At 52.3% G+C, this 11,148-nt stretch overlaps 1 protein-coding gene across 2 annotated transcripts in view; it reads right to left on the bottom strand.

Annotated features, from left to right (window-relative positions):
• LOC100961480 (aquaporin-3) overlaps window positions 1-5,101 on the bottom strand; it is a 6,425-nt gene extending 1,324 nt beyond the window's left edge. For both annotated transcript variants that reach the window (XM_003800283.3, XM_023519341.1), the window contains exons 1-4: window positions 4,895-5,101; window positions 1,779-1,905; window positions 744-881; window positions 274-392 (exon numbers count right to left, since the gene is read on the bottom strand). In XM_003800283.3, the coding sequence (XP_003800331.1) occupies window positions 274-392; window positions 744-881; window positions 1,779-1,905; window positions 4,895-5,002 (492 nt within the window). In that variant the 5' untranslated portion in view covers window positions 5,003-5,101. The remainder of the gene's footprint in view (window positions 1-273; window positions 393-743; window positions 882-1,778; window positions 1,906-4,894) is intronic.
• Between the last annotated feature and the right edge of the window lie 6,047 nt (window positions 5,102-11,148).

Below are 11,148 nucleotides of genomic sequence, written 5' to 3'. Positions count from 1 at the left end.
CCACAATGCCTGGCTATTTTTTGGTTGCAGCCATCATTGTTGTTTGGCAGGCCTGGGCTGGATTCAAACCCGCCACCTTAGCCACTTGAACCACAGGCGCCTAGCCAAGAGCTGCATGTTTTATAAGTATTCTACCCTTGTGTTTCTCAATTTGTGGAACAAATTGAGAGATCCTGCTGAAGTCAAGGATACCTATCCCCCAGCCGGCCCTTGATCAAGCAGGGCAATTTAGTCTCCCGCCCTGTGTTCCCTTTACAGGTCCCCAGTCCATACCTGGTCGAAGAAGCCATTGACCATGTCCAAATGTCCAGAGGGATAGGTGGCAAAAATGCCGGCTGTGCCATTGGGGCCGGAGACTATAAGCTGATTGCTGGCAAAGTTCCAGATTGCATCTGGTGACAGATTAGACCCAGAGTGAATGGGGGCAGAGGCCTGGGTCTAGCCTCCCCTCTCAGGCTGAGTCTTCCCCACCCTCCGAGGGGGTCACAGGTGAATATCTTAACTGCCATACTACTCTGGAGGCAAATGGGGTGGAGAGGGGTGGAGTGAAGGATCTAAGACTCTTGTTGGCCAACTTGTTTCTTTCCTCTCGTGCCCCCTACCTTGGGCCTGTGTGTGAATGAGTGAGTCATGAGCCCGGGGCTCGGGCAGGCCCCAGCTCTCTGTCAACGAAAAGCCTAGTGCCAGCAGGTCCCCAGAAGAGGCGGGGGATAATAGAAGAGGGCAGGGTGAGGAATGCTTACCATAGTACAGCCCAAAAACAATCCCAGCACCCAAGAAGGCTCCCAGAGTTTGAGCCAAGGTGTAGATGGGCAGCTTGATCCAGGGCTCACGGGCCAGGAAGCACATGGCAAAGGTCACAGCAGGGTTCAGGTGGGCTCCTGGGCAGAGGGGAGATAGCACCTATCATCTATAGCCTGCCACAGGGGAGGCCTGGGCCCTTTACATATTGTTCCTCTCTAGCCCCAGTGAGAAGGGGGCAAAGAAGGGTTTCTTTTTTTTGAGACAGAGTCTCAGCTGTGATTGCCCTGGGTGGAGGGCCTTTATATCATAGCTCACAGCAACCTCCAACTCTTGGGCTCAAGTGATCTTCTTGCCTCAGTTTTTCTATTTTTCAGTAGAGACAGGGTCTCGCTTTTTGCTCAGGCTGGTCTCAAACACGTGAGCTCAAGCAATTCACCTGCCTCAACTTCCCAGAGTGCTAGGATTATAGGCGTGAGCCATTTTGTCGGGCCCAGAGAAGGGTTTTTTTTTTTTTTTTTTTTGAGACAGAGCCTCAAGCTATCCCCCTGGGTAGAATGCCATGGCATCACAGCTCACAGCAACCTCCAACTCCTGGGCTCAAGTGTGTCTCCTGCCTCAGCCTCCCAAGTAGCTGGGACCACAGGCGCCCGCCACAACGCCCGGCTATTTTTTGGTTGCAGCCGTCATTGTTGTTTGGCAGGCCCGGGCTGGATTCGAATCCACCACCTTAGGTGTATGTGGCTGGCGCCTTAGCCACTTGAGCCACAGGCGCTGAGCCAGAGAAGGGTTTCTTGTGTAGGATGCTGGTTGGACTATATAATAGGCCACCTCCAATAATCTGATTCTGAGGTGAGAGTCAAAGATTCAAAGTATCAAATTTCTTCTTTACTTTCTTCTCCTGAGGGCCCAACACTGAGGCCACAGGTATGACCTGCCCTGAGGAATGTCCTATACCCCATTCTCCAGTGGCACTCTTAGTGGGAACTTTGCTGTTGAGGGGCCAGGGCTGAGGGTGGGGTTAAGCCTAGCCTTACCAGAGACCTGGCCAGCGATGAGGATGCCCAAGGTGACAGCAAAGCCAAAGGCCAGATTGATGGTAAGGAAACCGCCATGAGTGCCCCTGCTGAGTATGACCTGGGCCACGGAACCACATCCAAACATCTGTGTCAGGAAACAGAACAGGGCAGAGGTAAGGACCAGCAACTCTTGCTCCAGAAGGATGGGGTGAAGCCAGGAAGGGCAACCTCTGCCTGCCGCCACTGGGAGAACTGGAAGACCTTCCTGGAGTCCAACTCAAACCCCTCCTGCTGCAATTACACTCCCCAGAAAAGGGAGAGGGAGAGTTGCCCTTCTACACCCAATGTCCCCACTCTAATATAAGAGGACCCTGTGGAAGGGCCTGAAAGTAGGGTTTGTGACAAGGAGACAGAAGATGGTTGAACCATCTTCATTGATTTTCCTTGAATCCCAGCAAGAGTGGGGCACATAGGGGAACAGCTTTCACCTTAGCACAGCTTCTCCCCCCAGTTGCCCCAAAGAAAAGCTCAGATCTTCTGATCTGACAACCAATCTTGTGTCCTACCCTCCCCCAACATTGCTTGAGATAAATTGATCGAGTTTCAACTCTTTCCAGTGAAATCAGTATAGTGAGAATAAAGAGATTAAACTGTCAAAGAAAAAAAGAAAAGCTCAGGTGGTGGTCATGGTGGTGAGGGAGGAGGCTAGAAGTGAGGTGAGTCCATTCTGAATCCAAGACGTCAGCATCATGTCCTCCTCTCAGCACCCTTACTGCTCTGCCCACATGCTCTCTGTGTCCTGATGTCCAGCTTCCCTGCTCAGATTTGGAGGTCCTAAAAACAGGGATCTGTGTGGTTCCTCTCACTGTCCCCAGTCTAGGACCCAGGACAATGCAGATGAGGAGATTGGTTCTAAATTTTCTGCCAGGGATGGGGAAGCTAAAGGCAGCTAAAGTCGCTGGTGTTTTTCAGGTACAGGACATACTGTACGTCTGCTCCCCTAGTTCACACATGAAAATGCTCTATGGCAGCTAAAAAGAGCAAGCCCCCAGAGTGTCCCCCAAAGCTGTTCCCTCCAGCCCCTGCCCCAGGTCTCCTCTCCTACCTACCCATAACTAAAGGTTTTATGCATACACAACAGGTAGTTACCAAAACCTGTGCTAAGGCCCCTATTCACTCTGATGGGTCAGTGCCTGTTGCACTGGGTTGTTCAGTATTTTGATTACCATCACTCAGAAAGACCAAGAGATAGTGGGGAAGCCAGCAGCAGTGATGCAGTGAGGGCAAAGGTATGCAGGCAGGTGAGAGCAAAGATCAGAGATTGTGAGCTTAAGGAGGGGAAACAGGCACGTGAGGGTTTGGGGCACCCTGCCCAGCTTGGCAGGCCCTAGCCTCAGCTACTTGCCTGCCTGCCTGAGGCCCAGACCTGGCTCCATCCCAGAAGGCCTTTGGGGAAGGAGCTGTCAGAGCCAGTTCCACCACCTTGGGGCTAATCTTCCTCTTCCTCCCCCACCCTCCTGCCTTGTGTTCTTGGCCAGCCCCCCACACACACCGTACTAGGTACCCCAAAGAAAGGGGCTTTTCTTACCCAAAAGCCAGTCCTCCCACTGCAGACTCTAGGTCCCTGGCCCACAGAGGTATGCAGGCAGCCCTTACCTGCCACTTAGAGTCCGCCAGGACCCTTCTGTTCAGGCAGTCCTTGAGGTTCTGCCTTTAAATGCCTCACACCCACCTAAGCCTGAAAGCCTTCTCCACATCCATAACACCCTCCTGTGGTCTGAGATAAGCCAAATGATCCCGAGGCTTAGTATGAGGAGTGACTGCTCCTTTATGGGGGAAGGCAAACTGAGTCTTGGGAGGGAATAAGGAGGACCCTCTATGAAAATGGAGGACACCCTCCCTTTCCTGGCGGCTCTTATCAATCAGATAGGGAATGGGGGCCCTGAGGCAGGAGGACAATAAATGCCATCTCCCATTCCCTTCTTGGTATGTAAGAGGGGGTTGGAGATGACTAGTATAGCGCTAGTCTAATGAGAGGGGCTGTGGGTAAAATTCCCCACGTGGCTTCCTCCTTCCTTTCATCATAGAGTCTGCTCCTCCACCAATACCTATTTGGAGTGGGCTTCCCCCAGCCCTACTTACTTCTAGTTAAGCTTCTTCTCCACAGGGGACCAGCTGGTCTCTATTACCTGGGGCTGGGGTTAGGGTGGAAAGGGAGTTACCCACCCACAGTAATGCAGTGAATGGACCCAGAAATAACCCAGAAGAAAACAGATGTAACCATATGAATGACTGAAAAGCAGAGAGTAACTGGGACAGGAAATGAAGAGTCTAACTGGCGTGTCAACCAGACCCAAGAAGTGCAAACAGAGTCACCCAGGAACAACCTGGGGCGAACTAGTGTAACCAAGAAGTAACTGGGACTGAGAAGTAACTCAGGCAGGGGAAATATCTCACTCAGAGAACCCACCGAGTAACTCAGAGTGCTAACAATCTTTGCATGGCCGCTGATAGTATCTGTCTGACAGCATCTGTCAGAGTCTGGGAGTCACTCAGCCTGAGGGGAGCAACTTTAGACACCCAACTCCTCTGTGTTTGGGGCCCAGCTTCCTCTATAAGATCTTCTTTTCCTCCATTCTTGCCAGCCTCTGCCTCCACCTGTGGCAAACTGTTCTCACTTTGCTGCAACTTTTGGATTTTCTGAGGCTTAATTATTCATTAGGGGCCAGACACCCAGAATACAAAGAACTTAATGGGGCCCGTTTACCTTCACTTCCTCCCCTGCTTCCCAGAGCTGGGACTCTGGGAACCTGGTGGGCATGGGAGGCAGGAGAAGGGGTTGGTGGTCCCAGGCTGCAAGGGTAACCACAGCCCCTAGCCCGAGAAGGTAAAGGATCAGAGCTGTCACTGGGGAGTAACAGCTGTCGTTCTAGCAAGTCAGAGCTGTCAGAGGAGTTAGAACTATGAAGAAGAGGGCTTTGGGGGTCAGATTGACCCTCCCGGGTAACTCCCGGGTGTCAGAGCTGGAGAGGTAGGTCAAGGCTGTCTAGAAAATCACAGCCTCTCAGGGTGAACAGAGGGACTGAGGAGTGTGGGGCTGGAGACAGAAGGACTTATTAGCCTCCTCCACTCACCACGAGAATAAGGGTCCCCAAGCACTCAGCCAGAGCTTGGCGGAGCAACCGATGGCGGATGTGGAGCATCTCCCCGCAGCGGGACACCAGCTCCTTCTGTCGGCCCATGGCGGTGGCAGGTGGCGGTGGCAGGTGCGGCGCTGTCGGGCGGGAAGGAGCAGCGGGCTCAGCGAGCTGTGGCCGGCAGCGCTGGCGGTGCACTTTATAAAGCGCGGAGGCCCGTCCCGCCCGCACGCAGCCCCGCCCGCCTAGACTCGCCCAGGGCGGGGAAGCGCAGTCGGCCCCCTCACCTAACCCGGGAGGCTGATGGGGATGCTGGGGTGCTGGGAGCTGGTGAGGAAGGTGAGGGACATGGGGTGTGAGGAGCTTGGAGGGTGGAGTTGCTCTCAGAGGACACTTAGGGGATGGGGTGTCATGGGGCCCAAGAGAGGATTATAGGGATCTGAGAGAGAGGATTATGGGGACCTGAGAACCGATAGTGGGGTACAGGCAATGTACATGGCTGGGGAGAATGGAGCTGCCAAAGAAAGAGACCCCATTGGCCCACTCATAGTGAGCCCCGTGGTCCTCCCACCACAGGTTGGAAGAGACCTGTCAGAAAGAACTGGAGGCCAGGCAAGGTGGCTCATGCCTGTAATCCTAGCACTTTAGGAGGGTGATGCGGTGGATTGCTTGTGCTCAAGAGTTTGAGACCAGCCTGAGTAAGAACAAGACCTGTCTCTACTAAAAATAGAAAACTGGATCTGTGTGCTGATAGGCACCTGTAATCTCACCTACCTGGGAGGCTGAGGCAAGAGGATCTCTTCAACCCAGGAGTTTAAGGTTGCTGTGAGCTATGCCACAGTACTATACCCAAGGTGACACAGTAAGACCTTGTCTAAAAAAAAAAGAAAGAAAGAAAGAAAGAAAGAAAGAAAGAGAGAGAAAGAAAGAAGAAAAGAAAGAGAAAAGAACTAGCCTCAGACCCCAGCTCTCCAGGAAGACTTCAGTCAGGGGGCTGGAGGGAGGAGACTGTGGGCCCCAGGTAAGAAGAGACTTTCTCATGGTCCAGACCCAGGTGGGCCAACAGAACACACGTGCTGAGTTTCAGCCAGCCTTCACGGGCCCTTCTCCTTGCTCTGTGAGTGCATGTCACACATTGCACGTCCTGGCCAGCTTCACCCACAGCTGTGTCCCTACATAATGTATGTCCTGTGTGCCTGAACATGGGGCTGGGCATTCCTCATAGGTGTGCACGTGTTTGTTGAACATAGTTAGGTCGACAGAGGTTGTTACACGTGTACCTGCGTGCATTGCCCACATGGCTCCAGAAGCTGAGCTGCAGTTGTCCTGACATGCCACATGCTACATGCCTGCCAAGAGGGTGAGTCCCAGTTGTTTTTAACCCTCTCCTCTCTCTTCTGGCTAATCCTCAGCCAACGAAGTGTCTGTTCCTTTAAAAGATTAAGCTAGCTTAATTGTGAGGGAGTTAGCCCATCGGAGGGGAATCATGGCGCTCAGCTCAATGCTAGTTTAGTAACAGGGAAAGTGAGATCTGGTGGCCCAGGCCCTGCTCCCTCAGGACAAAGAGCAAAGAATTTGCCCTCATCCCAAGTCTCTATGGCAGCATTGCTGGAGGAGATCAAAGAAACTACATTTTCTAGGGGGACTTAATTCAGGTGGGCTCGGGACTCTGGAGACTTGTTCCTTGAGGAATGGCTGTCAGAAATAAAAGTTTCCGGCTCGGCGCCTATAGCTCACCCGGCTAAGGCGCCAGCCACATACACCTAAGGTGGCGGGTTTGAATCCCCAGCCCGGACCCGCCAAACAACAATGACGGCTGCAACCAAAAAATAGCCGGGCGTTGTGGCGGGCGCCTGTGGTCCCAGCTACTTGGGAGGCGGAGGCAGGAGACTCGCTTGAGCCCAGGAGTTGGAGGTTGCTGTGAGCTGTAATGCCACGGCACTCTGCCCAGGGGAACAGCTTGAGGCTCTGTCTCAAAAAAAAAAAAAAAAAAAAAAGAAATAAAAGTTTCCCAGTCCCAGTGGTTGATCATGCCAAAAGAGGTGTGTTTTAGCAATACAAATAGGGCAGATTCACACATGTGCTGATGTGTTCCTTCACACACGTGTACACACACTGCCTATGGCTTGCAGTCACACATTCACTCACCTATAGACACTGAACTCATGGGGTCCTATTCATCTGAGAGCCCGACCATGGGCTCACACCTATATCAAACCCACGTGGGGGCTCAGCGCCTGTGGCTTAAGTGGCTAAGGCGCCAGCCACATACACCCAAGGTGGCGGGTTCAAATCCAGCCCAGGCCCTCCAAACAACAATGATGGCTGCAACCAAAAAACAGCAGAGTGTTGTGGCAGGTGCCTGTGGACCCAGCTACTTGGGAGGCTAAGGCAGGAGACTCACTTGAGCCCAGGAGTTGGAGTTTGTGGGGCCACAGCACTCTACCCAGGGGGACAGCTTGAGGCTCCTGTCTCAAAAAATAAAATAAAATAAAAAACCAAACAAACCCACATTGGGGGGATGGCACCTATGGCTCAAGGAGTAGGGTGCCGGCCCCATATGCAGGAGGTGGTGGGTTCAAACCCAGCCCCAGGCCAAAAACTGCAAAAAAAAAAAAAAAAAACCCACACAGGGGGCCTCTCATGACCGTTGGCCCAGAGTGATGCACACCACCCCTGAGGCCATCATGGGCTGGGACGCCCTGTGGTGAATCAGGGAGCCATCACTGAGTACCTGCCCACTGGCCTCACCACAGCCTGTGACTCAAGACAGAACCATAGACTCCTGGTGTCAGAACCCAGACCAAAGGCTATGGGAGAGGAGAAACACCTCCTGTTATGCTGCTCTCTCTTTTCCCCCACCCTACAGTATGCCTCTCTGGCCCCTCACTGCCTCAGGTGGGGCTGCGAAGGCAGCATGGGACAGGAACTGGCAAGGGACTTTTCAACACTGAAAGAAAACAGGGAACCCCAGTCCACAGATCCCCAACCTGGACCTACTGGCAGCAGAATTGGGCCTGGAATCAGAGCAGGAGTGAAAAACAGGCAGTTCTACCACCAGCAGGCATAAGCAAGGCCCCTGCACAAACATCTGTTTGTACTCAGCTCACATAAGTGCTCACATGGGTTGCACCAGGAGGGAGACGGTCACACACACAACTGTATATTTATGTATCTTATTCACATTAAGCAACATTTGTTTACACATGTACAGTTGTACTCACCCCTTGGTTACATGCACATATGTGCCTCTCTTTAATCCTAAAGCCACAGCTCACCATAGAGCATCTTTGTGACCCCCTGCAGTCAATGCAGCCCCAAGGTACATAGTTTGTAGGTTGGATCTTGTACAAGGTGGAACAAGGGCTGAATCTCTCTTTTTTTTTTGAGACAGAGCCTCAAGCTATCCCCCTGGGTAGAGTGCCATGGCATCACAGCTCACAGAAACCTCTAACTCCTGGGCTCAAGCGAGTCTTCTGCCTCAGCCTCCCAAGTAGCTGGGACCACAGGCACCCGCCACAGTGCCCAGCTATATTTTTTGGTTGCAGCTATCATTGTTGTTTTGGTGGCCCGGGCTGGATTTGAACCAGCCACCTTAGGTGTATGTAGCTGGTGCCTTAGCCACTTGAGCCACAGGCGCCAAGCTGAAGGGCTGAAGCTCAATGCCCTTGTTCCCCTTCCCCCCTCATCAGGACCCAACTGTCACACCTAACCCCATGTACTCCTATCAAACTCATTCTTATTCATAACTAGTGTATACACACATGTTCCTACATTGGAATGGTTAGGGTTGGAGCTGAGAAGATATAGGTAGGTCTTCATGCTCCTTAGTGGATATGAGAGGATGCTGCCTGGAGGAGGAGGAAGGATGCAATGCCTTCTATGGGCCCCTTATTCCTGTCACCCCTTCTTGGGTCACCTGGGATGGAAAGAGGCCAAGGTCTGAAGCTGCAGTTGTCCTGACATGGACATGGATGTGCCAGTCTGGCCTGAATGTGGGGGGCAGAAGCCAACTGTCTCAATGTACGACTGAGGGCCATCATTCTCATTGTAGTCAGTGTGACTGGTGCCCCTTACAGCAGATGGCAGAAGACAGCATAGCTTCAGAGAAGAGACTGAGCCTGGTGAGGCCTGACCCCTCTGAGTCACACAGCTTATTCAGAACCCTCTGGGCTTCCTCTTGTGCTGTGGGAAGAAAGCCAGGGCTGAGTTCAGGCTGGGAGCCAGCCCTTGGGGAGCTCTGGGAGGAGGCAGATAAGGAGGTCTCACCTCCTCTCAGGACATCTTGAGCAAGGTCTATGTCTCACCTGGGTAGGGGAGATGAGCCAAAGAAGAGGCCTGAAAAGCCCATCCTTCTTGTGGGAGGTCATAACTTCTTTAAGGTCAGAGCTGGGGGAGTGGGTTCCCAGGCAAGGGAGGGGCTAAAGATGCAAGTCCCAGCCTGCTGGACCAGAGGGGCTAGCTGGGCCCTATAAGGGTGGAGGTGCCACACCTTTCATTTCCTGACCCCAAACTCTTTCTGGCTGAATGAGAGCAGCTTGAACCAGCAAAGAAGACATGGGCCTTGCTTGCTATCTGTGAGTAGAAGTGGAGACCAGGAAAGCTACTCACTCTACAGTCCTCCCAATTTCCCCAAGCCCCTAACCTCTTCCACAACATTGGAGTAGGGTGGGGAAGAACAGAGCAGAACAGACATGCAGACATTTTCAAATTTGGAAAAGCATTTCCTCCCAATTTGTGAAACAACCCCCAGACATCAGTGTATTTTCCCTATTTCATAGATGATAAAACTGAGGTTTGGAGAGAAATCACCTGCTAAAGTCACTCAGTCATTGAGTATTGAATTGGGATTCATACCCCGTGGGGAGGAGGATAGGTGAAGCAGAGACCAGGGTGCCAGAAAGGAGCAGGGAACCAGGGCACAGGAACTGACTGAGTCTCTCCATGCTTGACCCCTCTTTTCAGAGTGCGCCCCTACTCTCAGGCCACTGTTGAACATGCTTCCTGCTTCTAGGCTTCAAGGGTGGGGAGCCAGCTCTGGACTGGAATCGGGAGTGGAGAGTAGATGGATCACTCTGTCAGGAGGTGAGAGACTCCTTCAGACTCCTTCTGGGCAAACACAGTTACTCTCTATCTCTAGTCAAGATGGTGGAGATCCTATGACTACAAACCACCCTCCTTTTTTTTTTTTTTGAGACACAGCCTCAAGCTATCCCCCTGGGTAGAGTGCTATGGCATCACAGCTCACAGCAACCTCCAACTCCGGGAGACTCAAGCGAGTCTCCTGCCTCCACCTCCCAAATAGCTGGGACCACAGGCACCTGCCAAAATGCCTGGCTATTTTTTTTGGTTGCAGCCATTATTGTTGTTTGGTGGGCCCAGGCTGGATTTAACCCACCACCTTAGGTGTATGTGGCTGGTGCCTTAGCCACTTGAGCCACAGGCGCCGAGCCCAAACCACCCTCCTTAGGAACCTCCAACCAGCTGTCCAAATGGACTTTGAGAAAATATACCTCTTGACCCATCTCCTGGGGACTCTAGGTTCACCCTCCTGGTGTCCCTGAGCTGTCCTCAGCAGCTTTTGAAGGGTTAGGACAGCAGAGGGTCATACTGAGGATGCAGGAGGATGGGATCCTTCCTTGCTAGGGAAAGGCCCAGAGCCATGGGATTGAGGCTGATGGGAATAAATCCTCTTGCAGACACAGAATCTGAACACCAGGCCTGGTATGGCCACTAACCAGTCAGAGACATAGACAGCTCCTTTCCTCACCCCTCAGAGTCTCAGTTTCTTCATCAGTCACTTGGAAGAGGCCTTCCAGGAACTTTGTAAGAATCCAACAAGTTAGAGGCTGGGTGCAATGGCTCATGCCTATAATCCGAACACCCTGGGAGGCTGAGCAGGGTGGATTGCTTGAGCTCAGGAGTTCGAGACCAGCAAGAGCCAGACCCTGTCTCTACTAAAAATAGAAAAAACTAGCTGGGCATAGTGGTTGGTGCATGCCTATAGTCCCAGCTACTTGGGAGGCTGAGGCAAGATCTCTTGAGCCCAAGAGTTTGAGATTGCTGTGAGCTATGACATCAGGGCATTCTACCCAGGTGACAGAGTAAAACTCTGTCTAAAAAAAAGAAAAAGAAAAATTACCCAAGCATTGTGGAGGGTATCTATAGTCTCAGCTACAAGGGAGGCTGAGGAAAGAGGATCAGATGAGCCCAGGAGTTTGAGGTTGCTGTGAGTTCTGACACCAAGGCAT

The sequence above is a fragment of the Otolemur garnettii genome, unplaced genomic scaffold (assembly GCF_000181295.1).
Source record: "Otolemur garnettii isolate 467f Iridium unplaced genomic scaffold, OtoGar3 scaffold00172, whole genome shotgun sequence".
Classification (NCBI taxonomy): domain Eukaryota; kingdom Metazoa; phylum Chordata; class Mammalia; order Primates; family Galagidae; genus Otolemur; species Otolemur garnettii.
The sequence above is the reverse complement of the archived record's forward strand: the minus strand, read 5'-3'. Positions and strand labels throughout refer to the sequence as shown.